The 21,668-nt window shown below is 39.2% G+C and overlaps 1 protein-coding gene across 1 annotated transcript in view; it reads right to left on the reverse strand.

The window, feature by feature from the left end:
• Positions 1–279: 279 nt before the first annotated feature.
• LOC134752025 (spectrin beta chain) overlaps positions 280–21,668 on the reverse strand; it is a 180,012-nt gene continuing 158,623 nt past the window's right edge. Inside the window, exons 76-85 of the mRNA XM_063687585.1 lie at positions 20,967–21,089; positions 20,049–20,157; positions 19,463–19,629; positions 18,735–18,955; positions 17,905–18,050; positions 13,708–13,786; positions 11,396–11,481; positions 10,506–10,832; positions 4,572–4,680; positions 280–3,899 (exon numbers count right to left, since the gene is read on the reverse strand). Coding sequence (XP_063543655.1) covers positions 3,788–3,899; positions 4,572–4,680; positions 10,506–10,832; positions 11,396–11,481; positions 13,708–13,786; positions 17,905–18,050; positions 18,735–18,955; positions 19,463–19,629; positions 20,049–20,157; positions 20,967–21,089 — 1,479 coding nt within the window. The 3' untranslated portion in view covers positions 280–3,787. The remainder of the gene's footprint in view (positions 3,900–4,571; positions 4,681–10,505; positions 10,833–11,395; positions 11,482–13,707; positions 13,787–17,904; positions 18,051–18,734; positions 18,956–19,462; positions 19,630–20,048; positions 20,158–20,966; positions 21,090–21,668) is intronic.

Genomic DNA, 21,668 nt, shown 5'->3' on the forward strand with positions numbered 1-21,668 from the left:
AGTTGGGTCCCTATCTCGATTTGAATTAGTTTGTCCCTAAAATCCTGGTGTATTCCCATTTGTTCCCGCCCCACGTGACCGCCGCCATACATGAGGCGGGGACAAAATTTAATTGAGTCTTATGAAGGCTCAATGCTATCAAAATTACATTAATACAGGTGTAAAAGTTTTGCGTGTGGTGTGGGCACAGTTTTTGTCTTGGCGTTTGAAGTGAATGTAATTAATAACCAATGTCAGTTACAGGTTACAGGGTACAGTTAATGAAAGAAAATACACTAATAATACATAAAAATATATTTCACATTAACAACTAGAAGCTTAAATGTAATAACATAAGAAAAATACAGCAGAGTTTTAATATTAACGTCCAGTATTCATAAGAATGCATTTTCATATAGTATTGGTTTTATATTCGGATCGCAGAACGTGTAAACACAGTATAACTCTAAAAATTAAGAAATCTACTAGTTTACAGGTTAAATAATTAATTCTGATTTGAATTCTAAATCAGACATGTAAACAACACGAGGACTTTTAACAGTAGAATAAAAATCTATACTCATACCTTTATGGGGTTTTAGTACAAACATACTTTCTCTCAAGCATACTTCTCTAAGATTATAAGCTGATTTCTTTGAAACTTACTGCGCAATATGTGACGTTTTCAACCAAAAGGTACCACATTGTCGCTTGTCGATAAGGTTGATTTCAAATTGAAGCTATATGGAAATAGCGCCTTACTGACAAGCGATAAGTACCCTTTTGGTTGAAAATGGCACATATTGCGCGACACTTCAACACCGCGTAACGTTACATTGTCAAAATAACAGCGATAAAATTGTAAAAATCAACGAACATTTCTATAATATGAAAGGGGAAATAGGATTGTAGGGTATTGTTGAAACACGCATAGTTATTCAGTGCACGCCGTCAAGGCTCCAACATACAGTTTAAAATATCCGAATATGAACTCTAAAGCCTTGACAATAGAGTCGAGTTCAGATATATAAAAACTAAGGGCGGTCAAACCTGATAAGTCTCAATATTTTGTCACTTAAATGAGAACTACGCAAGTCACACATAGTTCTAATTTCAAAAACCCATTTGCACGACTTATCGGGTTTTACACCTTGCACGACTCATCGGGTTTTACACCTTGCACGACTTATCGGGTTTTACCCCGCTACGATATCTGATGGACTGTACATAGTATCTCTTATTACCTGTGCGTGATGTATGGACGACAAGGTAAGTTACGCTAGCATTGAAATTGTTGTATGAAAATGCATTGATAGTACAAACGGCAACACTCGTAACTGTCCATCGGTGGAACTTATGCCTTTTGTAATAAGGTTTTGGGATCAGTTAACAGTGTGGCCGATGGTATCTAAGCGAAACACCTGAGCGAAGTATAATAATATCAAACACCTATGTAACTCCGTATAAGATGAATACAGTCTAAGGAAAACACGTGCCTCGGAAATCAAGAAAATTTGAAGAATGATTTTCGGATAGATGGCGCCTACACCTTTGGCCTATTCTCGGCTAGATGGCGTTGACGGTATCGTTTGTTATTTAACAATTTTAACACATATCAGTGAAAGAACATGGTCAAAATCATACATCCATACATATGTACATTATGTACGATCATTTTTAGTTTTAATCGTGTGTCGATAGATGGCAGTAAATTTACTGTGACTACAAAATTTACTATGACATTAACCCCCTATCCTATAATATTCTCTTTGATAATATACACTCATGGACACATTTAGAGAAACCAAAAAATAGGTTTAATTACTTTTTTTTTTTTCGTTCCTCTAAATTGGTCTAAGGGTATATATCATGTTTCACTTCAAATACCTATTTAAACTTTTTTTAATTTATTTAGAACACAAACAGTCATAATATGCATGTTACATATGTTGTACACAATGTACAAAACTTGCTCGGAATATTCCATTAAGTACTATATCTTCGCTCAGGTGTCATGATTTTTCATGTACATTTAAAAACTTAAATACTAAGTGTTACTACGCGAACCGACACGACTAATCATATTCTTGATAATGTCTTTAATAAAAAAAAATACTGGCTGTATATACTCAGTATACTACTTGTTGTAATAATAGGCGATTAAAAAGACCAGATCTGGTTTGGTTCGGACCGCGTCGGCCGGTCATGTCCGCTCGTATAGCAACACTAAAAATTATGCATACATATTACGTGATTTAAATACGAAATAATATCTTATTAATAAAATTATTGTCGATTATTGCTTGGAAATACATTTTTAAAACCGACATAAATATTGGTCCCATTTTGTGACAAATAAAAACTTGTTTTTTTTTTATTTGGTCCCTGATGTTAGTTTTTTTTAATAACAGCAACACAAATTTGTTACTGCATTTTTTGTATATGTAAAAAGATACCAAATATGGTATCTCAATAATAATTATGTAAATAGGCACGATTTTGACGTTAAGTAATTAACAAAAAACTATATACACGATTTAACGTTTCATTGTCAACAAAACTTTTTTATAAAGTAACGACATAGATACAGATGTGGCACATAATTGTTTTTCATCGTATTTTCACGGAAACATACGAACATGTCTCGCTCTTTCAGTCAGTCTCGGTACAAAAAGTACTGTGGATGAATGAAGTAGCATGACGAAAGTACTGTGGATGAATGAAGTAGCATGACGAAAGTACTGTGGATGAATGAAGTAGCATGACGAATAGGAAAGTTTCCGAGAAAATACGATGGAAAACAATAATGCACTACATCTGTAGGTTATAGCGCAAGCATCCAGCCTCGAGAACAAAAACTTGTGTCAAAAACATAGCGTTAAAAGCGAAAATATCTAATTAAAATTATTTTAAATGGTCAGTTAAGGTTACGTTTATTATTGTCACCAAATCGTAAACGTTTTTACAGTACATATGGTGCTACTTTACCGCACTAGTGCGATAATTAGCCCGTTACGTAACTATGTCGAAAATTTAAAGTGCCATATGTACTGTAAAACGTTGTACGATACATGTGCGAATAGGTAATTCGCAACTCGTGTCGATTTAAAACACTCCCTTCGGTTGTGTATTAATTTATCGCAACTCGTTGCGAATTTTTTATTTTACGCACTTGTAATTATACGACTTGTCTTCAAATTCTTTTTTTTTCTCCAATCGTATCGCTATATTATTATCTGTAAAATACATGGTGAGCGCCAATAACCCAAAATAGTTCAAACATCCATTGCTAATGATATTATGAGTAAAACTGTGTCATCATTGGTGTTGTTAGTGAGTTTTTTTTCTGGAAGAAATAAATTAAATTTCGTTACAAGCTTTTTGTACACAGCACCTGTTCGCGCTACGGTAATAACATTTGGCAACCGACAGTGAAAAGTCACATCCGATTGATTAAATATAATGATTTAGAGTTTTTCATTTCCTAATTTAAGTAAATTAGAAAAATCTCGTAGAGTAATCAATTTTTACGTATACAAGCAAAAAATACACATTACAATTTTTCAACTCCAAGTAGTCAGGGTAAAGCCTTTAAGAAGTACATACTTGGAAAAATTCGACCTATGCCGCCGTGGCCCGGTGGCCGAATGGTACAGGCATCTGCCGCGATAGCAGAGGACGCTGGTTCAATTCCAGCCTGGGGCACTGGAGGCCTTGGTCACTTTTTCTTTTTATTATTATTTCAGTTTAGAGTAATCTAAATTAGTTATCGGGCCCACCCTGTATAAACACGGGGTATATTGGTTGACTACATGTAACTGCTGCGCTTCTTGCGGCTGAAGAGGCCGCCGAAGACTCCCTTCTTGTCCTTCTTCTCCTTGGAGACTCCGCTGACGGACAGCTCGGACTCCCCCGATGATCTGCCGAGGAACATTACATTTTAGTCATTTACACGTTTTCCTGCTTGCCATGTTCTTTTTAGGGTTCCGTACCCAATGGGTAAAAACGGGTCCCTATTACTAAGACTCTGCTGTCCGTCTGTCTGTCACCAGGCTGTATCTCATGAACCGTGATATACCAACCACTATAACAACAAATACTAAAAACAGAATACAATAAATATTTAAATGGGGCTCCCATACAAAAAACGTGTTTTTGTTTGCGTAATGGTACGAAACCCTTCGTGCGCGAGTCCGACTCGCACTTGGCCGGTTTTTTAGCATTAGAAAGGAGGTCTTGACGTGTCTTTTTACTAAAAATCACTTTTGAAAAATAAGTCACAGCAAATATGTTACAATTATAAATCATACACGATCTTTAACATTCTTTTGCTTTAATCGAATTTGAACTGTTGTGAGACATACTAACATTAACTCGCACTATTAGTGCTTGAGAAAGGAGACCTAGGCTCTCCGAAACATGTCGCGCGAGTGACTAAAACAAGTGAGTCTAAACCGTAAAATGATTTAATGTTCTTTTGCTTTCATAAGTAATATAAACAAATTTTTTCAAAGCGTTTTTCAAGATTGTTTACCTTTTTTCTAATGCTAAAAAAACGAACTATAGTACAGTGTTGTGTTGTGTTGTGTTACCTGGAGGCCGGGCGCTGATCTAGCGCGGGGGAGCCGCCCGCCACGGACGCGGGCCGCGACGAGCCCGCGCCCGCGCCCGCGCCTGCGCCTGCGCCTGCGCCGCCGTACGCTGCAAAACAAAAGAACAAGTTAGTCTATAGGTAAACATGTCTAGGTGTAATGACAACACAAAAAGACAGAGAATGTCACCAGTACTACTATATTTCCTGTAAAACCTACTACAGATGTAACGCATGATTGTCTTCCATAGTATTTTCTCGGAAACGTTCGTAATTGTCATGCTACTTCAGTCAACCTTTTACTTTTTGTACCGAGACTGACTGAAATAGCGAGACACATTCGTGCGTTTCCGTGAAAATACGATGGAAAATAATTATACACTACATCTGTAACATGGAGACTATTTAAGCTAACTCTACACACAAATTGCAGTAACAAAATGTACAAGAGCCATTTAATTTAAAGTCGGAATTTTTATATTATCACTCTCGATCCTAATAGGAGTAATAGTGCCAAAAATTCCAAACAATTTTTGTTCCTTCAGTTTCGTTACCGTAAAACAAAGTTGACGATAAATGGTAACGGAATAAAATTTTTGAGGTCTAAGAGGTCTCCTAGAAATGTATCCTCACAGAACGGTTGCTTTTACCGGTTGTTTCCGATATCTTGCGACCAAATGCTGGAATGATATTCCTCCACCTGTAAGACGGCTCAAATGTAAGCAAACTTTCAAACACAATTTTAAAAAGTTATTACTCGAAAAACAAACAGGGATACCATATGGCTTTTTGGTCGCGGATTTTAGAATATAATCAGTACTGAATCAAGCCTACACACTTTTAGATTTTTATTTTATGGTCACTTTTACTGTGAGTTATTCTGTTATGTTGTCTCTATTATGTATAATTTGTTTTCTTTAATATTTTGTAAAATAACCTACTAATTGTGTATCTTGTTAACTGTGTATTACTAATGTTTGTCAATTGATTTCAAAAATTGTATGTGTATGCAGCAAACAAATAAATGTCTTATCTATCTAATTGTTAGGAAAGGCCATTTTTTCTATGCCATGGCCAATAACCATATCAGTCACCCTACACTTTTTTCTCCTATTAGGTTCGAAAGACTTCGTGATTAAAAATAGAAATAATATAAAAAAACTGGTGTAGTTGTACAACTTAAAATAAAATGGCCCCAAGTGCCACTATTAATATTTTCATAGGAATTTCATACTATGGTGGCACTGTTACACTTTGTTACTTACCACAACGTTAAAAACGATAAAAAACGCACTATTATAATATTTATAAAATCTTATTACACAGAAACTTAAACATGTCAAGATCAAATTGCTGAAATACAAAGCTGAAAAACAAAGCACAGACAAGCAAACCGCCACCGCAACAGACAAACACACAAACCCACAAACATACATATATAACGTATATCTAGGCAGAGTTACAGGCAGACATATAGGGTGAGCCATAAATACGTTGACATTTTTTTTTACTGAGGAATATTGCTCATAAGTTATAAGTTTAAGTTATCGGGGCGGCCGAGGTGCTCAAAAATATCTGAACACGCACCTAGCGCCTTGACAATAGAGGCGTGTTCAGATATTTGTGAGCACCCCGGCCGCTCCAATATATCTGATGGCGACTGTACAGAACTGCCAAGACCGTACCTAATACAGCGAATATTTCCACCATATATGAGCCATAGTTAAGCTCTAATGACATCTACCGTAAGTGTTACACTTCTTAAACAAGTACCGGAGTTCCAAGTCATATCGGAAATTCACCAGCAACGATGCGCTATCCCATACTATAGTAGATTGTGTCACAAGGGAGCAAAATTACATATTTACGGCGAGGGCGTACAATTGAATCCTAAACGAAACGAAGCCTCGCTACTCTCGCTACTCTCGGAATCCTGAGCGTAGTGAGGGATTCAAGTGTGTTACGCCCAAGATGGAAATAATTTTGCTACCATGTGACACATATTGCTTTTCACATCACCTATGACGTAATTATAATGTTTAAAAATATTATTTAAGCTAAAAAATAATGCGCAAAAAATGTAAAAATAGTGTCCTAGAACAGAAAAGTGTTACTTTGATCCCCCCTAGCAGGGAAGAAAAAGCCCTTTTTCGAATTGGTGATGTGAAAAATTAATTTTGTGTAAACTAAAAAGGTCTGCGAACGATGCTATTAATTTGCGGTCTTGGTAGCTCAGATTGCAGAGCACTATACAATTGTTCCAGTGGTCGTGGGTTCAAGTCGGTGGGACTTGAACCCACGACTTGACATGACAACGAATTTTTCCACTTTTAATTTTTTCTAAGAAAAATATTCCTAAAAAAAATTGTCAACGTATCTTGGACCATTATATATAAGTCTAGAACATACATTGGACTCTATGAAGAACATACAGAAGATGGCTGGATCCTGAATGCATGTAAAATATATAGAGAATATACTTAAATTAAATATTAAAGTATATATTTAAATTATCGCAAGGCAAAAATATGCTTCAAGATTAATACTTTTGCCATGCTTTACAGTTTTCATTATAGATGACAGCTGCCATTTGCAGCAAGCTACGAGGAAATGCATAATATACAATAACCTTATAAGTTAATTATATAACAGTTAACAGATCTATAATAAAAGAGGAAGAAAGAAGGCTCACTACAATACGTATACCTGTCGAGTCAAATGATGGTCCCTTTTACATTTTATATTATATGAAATAGCTGTCACGAAAAATGTATGTAGACATTTTTAGACGCTCAGCAAATTTATTTATTTACAAATGTACGCGATTAAGTCCCGTGTTTTTTTATTGTTTTAAAATTATGAGTGAAAATCGTGTTAGTTTAAATCAGTAACATTTAAGTTTTAAAAATACATTAAAAACATGTATTTTTTTATATTATATTATTATATATTATTATTTTTATATTTACGGTCAAGGGGAGAGGCCTTTGCCCAGCAGTGGGACACTTAGTAGGCTAAAAAAAAAAAAAAAAAAAAAAAAAAAAAAAAAAAAAAAAAAAAAAAAAAAAAAAAAAAAAAAAAAATATATATATATATATATATATATGACGAAGGAATTATGATAGAACCCACCATTAGACGCGAGAGCTATGTATAAGCCTTAAAATACTAATAATTAGTATCTATTTATTACTAAAAAAAACAGAACAATATAATTAGGACTAAAGGCGCTTTACAAGATATTTACATTAATTTAATACATTAAATAAGTAATTGAGCCCAGTGCTAAATCATTATTTAAGGATATTTCCGAGCGCCTTGTAGACGCCTCTGGTGACCAGAGGGCTGGCAGCTACTTCGGCCAGAGACTAAGTCTGGCCATCCAAAGAGGTAACGCTGCCAGTCTTCTGGGCACCATTACACATGATAGCGACCTGGGGAGCATTTTTTATTTATAAGTTTATTTTAAGTTTTATAAGTTTAGTTTAGTTTTAGAAATAAGTAATTCACTTTTCTACAATTAAAATTAGCCCAGTCTATTAATATTGTTCTGATCTGATTTATTACAAAAATACTAGTAAAGAAAATCAAAGTTACAAACTGTTAGTAATAGAACTAAATCGTTAAACAACCATAATTTAGAAAAAAATACTACCATACGGTCTCCGGCATATCACATAAAATAAAATAATGATATTAAGAAATTGTGTTTCTCACAAATTTTTGCCTATAATAACAGAAGTGTTTCAAAAACTATAGAATAATGGCGGTATTCATAAACGCGTTACTGGTCTGAATTAGCTATGAATAGTTTTTCTTTATCTGTCATTTTGACTTATGTATTTGTAGGGATAAAACATAACTAAATCAGGCCTGTAAAGTTTTATAAATAAGGGGGTAATATGTTTACAAGAAAATATGTAAATATACCGGAAACTTAGCTTTTGGCAAGAGAGAGGATTCTAGAAGCTTAAAAAGGGCTCCCGGCTACCACACAGGCCTTCAACATTTCATATCATCATGAAGCAACAATGACACGAAAATGTCAAGAAAAGACTTCTACAAGGTTGAACAAATTATTGTTATAAAAATGTCTACTATCGTATTATATCGTCTTTTGAAGACAGTGAAAAATTTGATTGTTATTTTTATTATATCATACAGTCTTGATTGGTGTGGTATAATTACGCTTTGAATTAAATATCTGTCTAAAATAGTAGTATAAAAAGTGGAACCCCTCACAGTGCGGGACAAATGCTAGGAGGGTGATGAGTGGTCTAAAATGGGCATTTTTTTCTGTAGTGATGCACTGGACTTTTTTTTAGGATATGTTAAATTTAATGTTATTTGTGACCAGAATCATGAGCTGATGCCATGCTCCTAGGAAAGAAACAATGTCCCAAAATTTTCATACATTTTACATATTTCCATTTCGTTACCGCCGTACTCGGCCGTGCAGTGTTTGAAACATGGTAACGGAATGAAAAAATAAAACTTGGAACGTTTTTTTCCTCCTAGTAGGAACGAAGGGGCTCGTGATTCTGAGTAGGAAAAACATTAAATTTACCTATTTTGATTAAAAAAAATTCCAGTGCCTCACTACAGAAAAAAATCCCCAAATAGTATCGACAATGCTACAAACAACAAAAGATAAGCGTATTATGTTAGCAAAATATAGTTTACTTGCCATTAAAAGAAATAGTTATTTGTGCAACAAGAGAGGAAAGTTGGTTTTTCTTGCGAGTGTTTATTTTGAGTCCCGAGATGTAAAATAACTTTGCTCTCGTGTTGCACACATAATTTTTCACCTCAGTAGTGAGAACATATTAAAGGTTAAAATGTATTTCGAATTACACAGAATAAACAGAAAAAAAATAATTATAATATGTACGATACGATATGATACGAGACGAGACCGGACCGGACCATACCGTACCGTACAGTACCGTACCGTACCGTACCATACCATAATTTTTTTTTTAATAAAAGTATGAAGTTCATGACCTTCACTAAATTAAAAAGCTACATTGTTTCACTCCCTGGAGTGAGGAAAGTGCGACTTTCCTCACTCCAGGGAGTGACGAAAGTAGGCTTGTTCGAGCTGCTGAGGTGAAAAACTATTTGTAATACAGGGACACGCCCTTTTTTACGGTTCCGTACCCAAAGGGTAAAAACGGGACCCTATTACTAAGGCTCCGCTGTCCGTCTGTCTGTCACCAGGCTGTATGAACCGTGATAGCTAGACAGTTGAAATTTTCATAGATGATGTATTTCTGTTGCCGCTATAACAACAAATACTAAAAAGTACGTAACCCTCGGTGCGCGAGTCCGACTCGCACTTGGCCGGTTGTGTTTTTACCATGATAGTCTATGCTACTAAAAGCTAGATACGTGTCATCTTTTCTTGACAATTGTCATCGTAGTTGATTTTATGAAAATGGCCAGGCATACTACTTTTCGGCGTCTGATCGTGACAGTTTGGGTAGATTTAAAATGACAGTTGCATTTGTAACATCAATATGCATCATACACAATCCCCAAATGGAATGCGAAATAGCTAGGCGAAGAAGAAGAGGCATCTGGCTGCACCACGAGCAATTTATTTTTTACATCAGATCGAAATTATAAAATAATATCACGCCATTAAAAAAAAATCATTTAAAATCTATGTATGCACCGATCTGAATAGATACAAGTGAGAGTGTTATTCCTAACGGTCATTTTTTTATAGAAATTTGACATTAATGACGGCATTGCCGCACTCTGTAATTGCAAATGTCTTGTTTATGTATTCAAAATAACGAAGAAATAAAATAAATGAAAGTAATCATCAAAATTCGTAAAATATTTTTAAGAAACACTTGAATTTGATGCCTCTGTAGTCTGTATGTACCAAACTGCACGACCAGCATCCTACTCGTACAAGCCCACTAACCCAGCTCGCTCGCCGAGTAGAAGTGCGACGTCTCGACGCCCCAGTTGTTGTTGGTCCTCTCGTAGCCCCACTGGTTGCGGTTCTGGTCGCGGGCGCGCTGCTGGTAGCTGTTCACCAGCGCGGAGACCGGCTGGCGCTCGGTGGCGCCCGCGTGGCGCTCGCTGACGCCGTGTTGGCGCTCGGTGGCGCCGTGTTGGCGCTCGGTAGCGCCCGCGTGGCGCTCGGTGGCGCCGTGTTGGCGCTCGGTGGCGCCGTGTTGGCGCTCCGGCAGCGCGGGCGGGCGCTCCGGCGGCCCGGACAGCGGCAGCGGCGGCGCGCCATCGGCTACTAAGTTTTTAGGTTATGTTTTAGCGCGTATACTTCAATATTACGTCGTTTACGATTGAAATTAACCCTTAACGGGAATAAGGGTCTCTGAAATACAGTTCAAAATCATTGTGGGAAATATATTCCCTTTACCTTATAAAGGCTTAAAAGTTCCAAATAGTGTTTAATATATCAGTATATGCGCTTTGAAAACTAAAAACATATCAGCAGTATAAAATAAAACGAAAATAAACGAAACATAAAGCTCTTATAAGCTTGACGACACAAAAGCAAAAAATTTAAACTGAAAATTCATATTTGAATACAATTTAAAATGGCTGTCAAACACAACACATATGCTGGTGATTTTAACTTTCCTGTAATAAAATAGTATTCTATCATCGTTCACACAGTCACTGACAGATAAAATGTCAATCCTTATATTATGTCACCTACATGTAATAACTTTACATAGGTAGGTATTGAAATGACCTTCGATTTTCGAAGGACCACACGTTCATCTCACTATATTCACCTCTCGTTCTTCGTAACATGTTTGTGTGTGTGTGTGTGTGTGTGCTTACCATCGCGCTGAGACTTGATGAACTCGGAGTTGATGTCGCGCCCGTTGGAGAACCGCGAGCGGCCCCACGACGACGAATCAGAGTTCCTGTAACATACACATTATGTGTACACATTTACAGTATTTACCTCTTGTTTATGATAAGGACCGCTTGTCTTCCTTGGTGCAGTTGCGTATGCTAAAAGGAACGTTGGAAGACCGTTGCTGCGCTTTAAAGACTGTGTCAAGCGAGACATTTCAGCATTCGAAATCGAAACCTTAGCTGAGGACCGTGATGGATGGCGCAAGCGTGTTGTGGAGGGGAGAAGGCTACGCGACCAAGTCTGGTTTAATGCGTTAGATAGCAGAAGGTGTCGCAGAAAGCATACCGGGACTGGAACCTCGGTCCGCTCACGCATCGGCCTCCACAGTCACCAAACCCGCTGTCTAAACAGCAATGCATAAATCGTCTGCAATAGACGCAAAGGCCTGTGATGATGATAAGGACAGACTTGACCAAATATTTAGTGGTATTTTTGCATTATTTCCATAAGGGTTCATCCATTAATTACGTTACACGAATTTCTAGGTTTTTTGACCCCTCCCTCCCTGGTGTGACGTCACATTTTGTCAACGAAATTGGCAAATCGAATGAAGTATTATTAATATTTTATCAAAATATTTTTGTCAGAAGAAATATTAGTAATTTTATTTATTTATTTATTTATTTATTTATTTATGTTAAGGAGAACCAACAGCTATACACTTACAATAAACAACAAGATTAAAACAGGAAGCCAATTACAGGAACTCACAGGTAGTAACAAAATATTCAATTTTAAACTAATGCTAACACTTACGCACACACACATGCGTACAAAAAAGAGAGAAAAAATAACATAAAATAAAAAACATACCAAATTGAAAATTAATGGCGATGGAAGCCTTACAATAATCCTAAGTTTTGAACACTTAGTTCATTAGCCCCTCTAGGGGCTTCTACTTATAGGTATACTTATTCAATAACAACAGAGGTCACATAGTTCCAGATAAAAAACACTCTAAAGTAAAATTGATCAGATTCAAATGAAGAATACATATTTAGTGACAAGGCGCCAATACACTAAGTTGATAAATTCCATGCATTTCATCGCGTAATGAAAACGAAACAAAAAAAAAAAAAGAAAAAAAGATTACATCTATGAGTAACATTACATTAATAGAAATGTCGCTCACATAAAACACCGCTCAACCAAACTATGCCTCACATTAGGAACTTTACAGTTGAATATATCGATATCAAGTTCTTTCGATAGCTCATTTAGCCTTCGACTCGCGCGAACCAGGAAGCTATTCTGTCTATATTTGGAGGATGCAGTCTTAACAGATATTGGGGGATGGTACCTTTTAGAGCGATAGGGGGTAATAAAAGAAAGTTTACTAAGTAGCTCGGAACAGTCAGTTACACCACTGGTGATGTTCAGGAGAAAGGTAATATCAGATATGTCACGTCTTTTTTGCAATGGGACTAGATGGTGTTTCTTACAAATACTTAAATAATTAGATGAGCTATAGGGATATTTCAGTTTAAAGCATAAATATTTTATAAATTTTTTTTGAACGCGTTCGATTCGGTCAACGTAAGTATTATAGCAGGGGTTCCAGACCTGTGACGCGTACTCCAGTTTACTCCGCACATATGCGCAATAAAGCACTTTCAGGGTTTTAGCTTGGGTGAAGTATATAGAATTTCTCATTATAAAGCCTAGCGCTTTTAGTGCTCCACTAATAATACTATCTATGTGCTTGTCAAATATAAGTTTAGAATCGTGAATAATACCCAAATCCTTCATATAAGTTACTTTCTCAAGCGGGTGACCCTTTATTGTATATGATGTGGAGGTTACATTGCGTTGACGGGAAAATGTAATTGAAAAGCACTTTGAGGGATTAAGCTCTAACTTATTCACTTCACAGTACTCATCGAGACGTTCAAGATCGGACTGCAATAATATTGAGTCATGGTTGCATTTTATCTCGTTAATGATCTTCATGTCATCTGCAAAGCAGAGAAGTTTAGAGTGCAAAAAACACTTGCCTATATCGTTAACAAAAATGTTGAATAATAACGGAATTTTATAACCTAAAACTGATTCGGAAAGTAAATTAAACGAATATCGTTCCAAAAACATGTTATTTAACTGTACAGCGAATAAAATAATTAAAATAAGTTAAATAAATAAATAAAAGGTGACGTCACAAAGTTTGTGACTCCCCCCCTCCCCCCTGTCACAACATGTCACATTTTCTTGAAGAAGTTAGTGATGATATTACCTCATAACGACATCGGAGACGTCCTCCTGGCTGGCACCCGGCTGCTTGCGCGGTGGCAAGGACGGCAACACTGAAGATTCTGAAATACATAATAATATTATATTTAAAGGCTCCTACATTTCTAGAAACACATATTCTACACATTCTACATATTCTAGAAACTCGTGTGCAAATTATCCTGTATGGCATAGTAGGTCTTTAAGAAAGATTTTGAAAGAAAAAAGAAAATATCATAAATTATGGAAATGTTATGGTAACCCGTTAGATTATGAAAGTTTTAAAATTTTAAGAAAAAGAGCTGAAAAAATAGAAAATGAGTGTTATAAAAATTATATAGAAAGTTCCGAGGATAAGATAAATTCACATGTAAAACATTTTTGGAAATTTATTAAGTCTTCAATGTCTAATAAAGGCATACCTCAAACAATGAATTACAAGGGTGTTTCAGCATCAGACGGTGAAAATATTTGTAATATGTTCAGTGATCATTTCCAGTCAGTCTTTGAAAATTCCACCTTGCCACCTCTGGACATCGACTGTCTGGATCCACCGCCAAAGCCAGTTTTTAACTTCAGTACAATTATGTTAACAAATGAAATGGTCCTTAAGTATCTGAAATCTGTAGATATAAATAAAGGCGCAGGACCTGATCGTATACATCCTTTACTTATTAGAAAATGTGCTGGCATTTTGGTGGTTCCGGTCACCAAATTATTTCAGCAGTCTATCAAGGAGGGAAAGGTTCCGCAAATCTGGAAAACGGCGTGGATTACACCTATACCCAAGGGTTCTATAAGCCAGGACGTCGAAAAATATAGGCCTATCTCTAAGTTGTGCCAATTCGGTAAAATATTGGAAAAAATTGTCACTGATCAATTATCATACGCTGTACGGCGTCATATCAATCCGAGTCAGCACGGGTTTTACAGGGGTCGAAGTGTGGAGAGTAATCTTTTGTCTTTTAGTGAAGTCATACGAGATGCAATGGATAATAAGCATCAAGTCGATGCAGTCTACACAGACTTCGCCAAAGCGTTCGACAAAATTTCTTACAATACGCTTCTGGTGAAACTCTGGAACCTTGGCATCCATGGGGATCTTTTTCGATGGGTGAAATCTTATATTGAAAATAGGTCCCAAAGTGTTGTACTCGGAGGTTTTTCATCGGCTTTCAAAATAACCACCTCAGGTGTCCCTCAAGGGTCCCATTTGGGTCCATTATTATTTATATTATATATAAATGATATCACGGAGTGTCTGACAAATTCGAAAGCTCTTTTATACGCTGATGATACTAAAATATTTCGAGTCATTGAAACAGACGCTGACTGTGCCCTACTGCAGGATGATCTAACTAGTTTTGAAACATTTTGTATTGAAAATAATCTGTTTTTAAATAGTGACAAATGTTCAGTTATTACTTTCACTCGGAAAAGGGATCCCATTGTATTCAGTTACCGGCTGTGCGGCAGTACTCTAACACGACAACATATTATACGTGACCTAGGGGTGTTAATGGATGCAAAACTAACGTTTAACCCTCATATAGATCATATTTTAAACAAAGCATACAAACTACTGGGTTTCGTTCTTCGTGTAGCAAAACCTTTTCGAAGACCTCTCACTTATAAACTTCTTTATAATAGTTACGTTCGCAGTAGATTGGAATTTGCTTCTGTAGTGTGGAATCCTCTCTTTAATGTCCACAAGACCCGAATTGAAAGACTCCAGAAAAAATTCGTTAAAGCACTGGAATTTCGAGTGGGTCGTAACTATGTAAATTACGCTTCCTCGGCTACACATCATAATATCCAGCCACTTTCACTTAGACGGTCCTGTACAGATTTAGCATTTTTATTCAAAATTATTAATAATGTGGTAGATGCCCCCGATTTATTACATAAAATTTGCTTTCGTGTCCCCCGTAGGAATGAACGTAGTTGTCGCAGTAAGGCATTATTTAGCATTCCTAACAGCAGAACAAAACACGCACGGCATTCGTATATTGGGCGCGCGTGTAGGCAGTACAATGAAAAGTGTATGGACGCAGATTTGTTTAGCAGTTCATTAGGCTTGTTTAAAAGAACTGTATATTCTTTATTAAAATAAGGGTGAAATGTTGCAAGCAACCCGATAGTAAGTACTTGTAATCTTAGTAATTTAAGTCTAAGTCTAAGTGAAAAGTGTAAGTATAAGTCTTTTCTCTTGTTTATACATTTATATGCTATTGTATTAGTTGGTATACTATTGTTTTGATTATGTACAACTACTAGGTACTACAAGTTTGCACTATTTATCATTACTCTTTAATTGTACCTCTATATGTGAATTAGGAAACTATAGGTCTATAAAAAATCAATTTGTAGCTATTAGCTAAGTTGCTTATGTTTACTTTAAGACTGTTTGTTTCTCAATAAAAAAAAAAAAAAAAAAAAAAAAAAAAAAAAAAAAAAAAAAAAAAAAAAAAAAAAAAAAACAAGTACACACTTTGCCGGCGTCCCGGCCGGCGGTCATGCCGCCAACAAGCCCAGCGGGTATTTGAGCCGGGCTTGCATTTCAATTCAAAAATATAGTGTTAGTAAGTACAACAAAACTTAAAATGAATTAAGGTTAGTGACATTGCCTGCCAGGCCTGATTATGTCGGCGGCATACCCGCGCGGCAAAAATCCGCCGGCTGTGCCGCCGGTATAGTGTGTAGGAGCCTTTACGATGAAATTACGCGTAGTATCTATACGAACAGGGAGCCTAACTATAGATAAAGGATGACAATTATTAATAGAAAACGTATCGTATCTGAATTGGTTACATACGTGACAGGCTACGCCTAGTGTAGGAACCGGTACATCCTTAATTGTAAATACATAAATAAAAAAAACACCATTCGGAACTTAAATAATGAAGCGACTGTCATCTGACTTTCCAACCTAGAGGGGAAAGTAGGCCTTTTGGAATTTTTATAATATTTTCATATTATTTCGACATTTTACCTATATTTCTCTCCTGTGTGTCGACACTCCTGCGTTCCTGGCTGGGCTGCTTGGCCTGGCTGTGGCGGTGTAGTAGGGAGTGTACAATGTTACCTATATTCCTCTCCTGTGTGTCGCCACTCCTGCGGTCCTGGCTGGCCTGCTTGGCCTGGCTGTAGGGGTGTAGCAGGGAGTGTACTATGTTACCTATATTCCTCTCCTGTGTGTCGCCACTCCTGCGGTCCTGGCTGGCCTGCTTGGCCTGGCTGTAGGGGTGTAGCAGGGAGTGTACTATGTTACCTATATTCCTCTCCTGTGTGTCGCCACTCCTGCGGTCCTGGCTGGCCTGCTTGGCCTGGCTGTAGGGGTGTAGCAGGGAGTGTACTATGTTACCTATATTCCTCTCCTGTGTGTTGCCACTCCTGCGGTCCTGGCTGGCCTGCTTGGCCTGGCTGTAGGGGTGTAGCAGGGAGTGTACTATGTTACCTATATTCCTCTCCTGTGTGTCGCCACTCCTGCGGTCCTGGCTGGCCTGCTTGGCCTGGCTGTAGGGGTGTAGCAGGGAGTGTACTATGTTACCTATATTCCTCTCCTGTGTGTCGCCACTCCTGCGGTCCTGGCTGGCCTGCTTGGCCTGGCTGTAGGGGTGTAGCAGGGAGTGTACTATGTTACCTATATTCCTCTCCTGTGTGTCGCCACTCCTGCGGTCCTGGCTGGCCTGCTTGGCCTGGCTGTAGGGGTGTAGCAGGGAGTGTACTATGTTACCTATATTCCTCTCCTGTGTGTCGCCACTCCTGCGGTCCTGGCTGGCCTGCTTGGCCTGGCTGTAGGGGTGTAGCAGGGAGTGTACTATGTTACCTATATTCCTCTCCTGTGTGTCGCCACTCCTGCGGTCCTGGCTGGCCTGCTTGGCCTGGCTGTAGGGGTGTAGCAGGGAGTGTACTATGTTACCTATATTCCTCTCCTGTGTGTCGCCACTCCTGCGGTCCTGGCTGGCCTGCTTGGCCTGGCTGTAGGGGTGTAGCAGGGAGTGTACTATGTTACCTATATTCCTCTCCTGTGTGTCGCCACTCCTGCGGTCCTGGCTGGCCTGCTTGGCCTGGCTGTAGGGGTGTAGCAGGGAGTGTACTATGTTACCTATATTCCTCTCCTGTGTGTCGCCACTCCTGCGGTCCTGGCTGGCCTGCTTGGCCTGGCTGTAGGGGTGTAGCAGGGAGTGTACTATGTTACCTATATTCCTCTCCTGTGTGTCGCCACTCCTGCGGTCCTGGCTGGCCTGCTTGGCCTGGGTGTCGCGGTGTTCCTGCAAGATCTCGGCCTGCGTGCGCGCGCGCCGCTGTGGCTCGGGAGACTCGTTCGAAGACGATGACGCGCTCCTACACAAAACATACAAACAAACATTAGTATGATGACATATTAGAGAAACTGTGAAATGTACGCCGTAATACATTAACTCGTTCGTTTGTTTCCATGTTATTGGCTACGCTCGTAGTGCGTAGCTCGCGCTGGCTGTGAGTGTGTTAATATTACGATGAAATTTCAAATTATAACAGTTAAATAGCTTCCCACTGGTTTGGGTCTTTTTAAATGAATTTCAATGAAAATAAATTAGTTCAGTCAGTCACTCACGGTAATGTCACGTCACTCGGAAATGGTAGCCGTTGTAATGTAATTATTGACCGACCGAAGCGAAGCGTTACCGTTGCAGCTAGGGCGATTTACTTATTACAATATTTTCAAAATGGCGGTTTGCGAGGTCTATAGCGAGAGACATTAGAAGACTAACGTTAGTGTCAAGTGTGTCTGAAACTTTAAAATTGAGTAGTGTTCATGTAAAATTATGTTTTTGTTTTTAATAACGTTGATTGAGCGTATTAAAAGTGGTTCTTGCCAATTTTTGATTGCATTTTTTCCCACTAACCTTTGAAGTTTTCTTTTAAGCTCTATATATTTTTATTTATTTAGTAATTAAAACTTAAATCTATCATTACAGGTTCTCACCTGTATGATAATTTGAACTGTGTGTGTTATGATAATTTGAACTATATTTTCGCTCTAACCTCTGCAGCCTCCTCTTGAGCTCGGCATTGGGCGAGTCCGGCGGCGCGTACGGCGTCAGCTGCAGCTCCGGCGGGAGAGCGGCGTGGAATGACAGCTTGGCCACCCACTCCTGCATGAGCGCGGGGGTTGGGCAGCCGAACAGGTACTCGGCGCCGTCCGCGCACGTCAGCCGGAACACGTTCGCGCGCTTCGTGTAGTCGCCGGCGGGGTCGCAGCGAGCCTGCGGGGAAATGGGTTACTCGTAGTTATCATTTTAATGACTACGCTCCGTAGACGCATTATTTATTGAACGAAACAGCAAAGTCGCCTCAAAAAAGGTCAAGGGATATCTCTGTCAATTTCTTTAATGTTTGTGTATGTTGCCACAGCTAAAAAAAAATAACATTTATTTCAGGTCTTAAAAAAACCCATATTTTAGCACATTACAAAAATATAAAATGAAAAATATAAAATAACATTGATAAAAATTAAAAATTAAAATTATACATTAACCCTAATAAAAAATAAGCTATAATATTTTTTATTATATAGGTAGATTCTGCTGTGCTAATTAATACCTCATAGAAAATCAAATAGCAATGAATCATGGTTAGCTCGTAGGGAAGGCAACGCGCCTGTAACTCCTCTAAAGGTATCTAGTGGAGTTACAGGCGCGGCTGCGGTGGCTGCGTAACATGAAGCGGGTCGCATGCATGCTTGCCACTGTCAATAAAAACGGTAGACTCACGTTGAGGATGGCCTGCGGCGGCGCGGCGGCCTTGGCGGCGCTGAAGTCCAGCTCGTCCCTGAAGAAGCACAGCAGCTGTCCGCACAGCACGCAGTAGTAGGAGCGCCACGAGCGCACGGTGGCGCGCTTGCCGCCCACTCCCGACTCCTGCTTGCGCTCCAGGTAGCCTGCACGATACGAGAGATTGTGAATAAGATCTGCTTTGACCGACGGTTGACTGGGATGTTGTGTAATAAAGGTGAGTGTGTATAACCCCTCATGTAAGTAGGGGTAAACTAGTCGTGAAAGTAACTAGCGTCTTTTGAGAGTCGGCGATTAGTCAGCGCTATGGAAAATGGCGTCGCTGCGCAGTTGCACCAACGTTGCGCCGAGCAGCAGCCATAGAGTTAACTAGACGCTCGGTGGACGCTAGTATGGGGTGGCCCTTAAAGCCAATTGTTAGCTGAGCAAATTGTAACTCTTTACTGAAATAAACAGTTTTTTTAAATGTTAATCCCTTGTGAGTGAAAAGTGAGTGAGTTCAAATCCTTCGTGTAAGTAAGTGATGTACAAAACAGTGTAAATATCAAAGCAAGTATTAATTTACCTTCGATCTCGACAGGGGGCAGCTCGACGTCGCCGCGGCGGTGGCGCCGGAAGCTCTGCGTGCGGCGCCGCGTCGTGAACGACGGCGTGCGCTTCGGCGTCTTCATCACCTGACACACGAACAGTTCTCAGTTAAATGTATGGCAAATGCAACGTCGACTAACGTACGGATGCTAAGCACGAAGAAGTAGAGGTTCATGTTAGATAAGATAAAATAAGATAAGATAGTATTAAGAGTAAATAAGAGCGATTACAGCGGCAGTTAAGAAGGCAGGTAAAAAAAAAAAAATTGAAATTGAAATTGTTCGCTGTCATAGTTTTTTAGAATGTATATTCTATAAGTGAAAACCTATAATTGGCTTTCTAATTCTATTATAGTTTTTTGATATGTATAGCGCTGTTGGTTTTTCATGTACCAAAATAAAAATAAAAATTAAAATATACTTTGTCTTAATAAATAAATGTAAAAAAAATTATAGGCTACGGTGGCCAAAATCGATAAATAAAATTGTCCAAAATTGAATTTAGCTTGAGTAAGTACCAGGGCCTCATGAGTTACGAGGAGGTGTCGTTGACCAACCCGCCGGGCCCCGGCGGCCGGGGCGCGTACAAGTATGAAGGTATCGCGGCTGCGCGTATTTTAGCTGCATGTTTTTGGTCGTTTGCGTATATGATTCTACTAGTTTAAAGTATTATTTTTATTGATTCGTACAAAAAGTATTGTATACAATAGTGATATAGTCAAGCTTTTCAATCTCGTACCCAATAAGGCCACTCAGCAAGCTTCGCTTAATTTGTAAACTAGACTCGAGGTACGGAACGACTTCCGTCGATAATGTCTTGAGATCTGCCGTTTAGTAGACACTAAGCTAATTAATAAAATGAAGGTATCAAATACCGAATAATGTAATAAACTCACGCTCATGCTCTCTGCGCGCTTGACGGGCTCGCCGCGCGGCAGGCGCTCGAACTGCGGCGCCGGCGACAGCGTCTCCTCCGAGGACGCCGCCGTCGGCGCCGGCTCCGTCGACCCCGTGCTCACCTGCACACACACACAAACAGTCACGAGAGGGTCACAAAAATACACACAGTTACTCGAGGGTACATCGACGACGGACAAACGAAAAGTCAAAATAAATGGGGATGACAGATGCTACGAAGTCACGGAACTATTTCCTCACCTATCGACACACAAGGGTTACTCCAGTGGCCGGCGCTCCCGGTGCCGTCACAGAGAAACAGTGTAAATACCTGTGTTTCTAATATAGGAGCGGTGTCTCTCCTTCTAAGTTCAGCGATGCGTTCGACCTCGCGCTGGCGCTGTCTCTGCGCGCGCTCGGCGGCGTGCGCGGCCGCGGTGGAAGCACGAGCAGCTTGCTCTGATTCTTGCTGTCGCTTGAAGGCTTGCTGCTGCAGTAGGTACCTGTGTCTCCAGTATAGGAGCGGTGTCTCTCCTCCTGAGCTCGGCGATGCGCTCGACCTCGCGCTGGCGCTGTCTCTGCGCGCGCTCGGCGGCGTGCGCGGCCGCGGTGGACGCGCGAGCAGCTTGCTCCGATTCTTGCTGTCGCTTGAAGGCTTGCTGCTGCAGTAGGTACCTGTGTCTCCAGTATAGGAGCGGTGT

This window comes from Cydia strobilella, chromosome 24, assembly GCF_947568885.1.
Source record: "Cydia strobilella chromosome 24, ilCydStro3.1, whole genome shotgun sequence".
Lineage (NCBI taxonomy): Eukaryota > Metazoa > Arthropoda > Insecta > Lepidoptera > Tortricidae > Cydia > Cydia strobilella.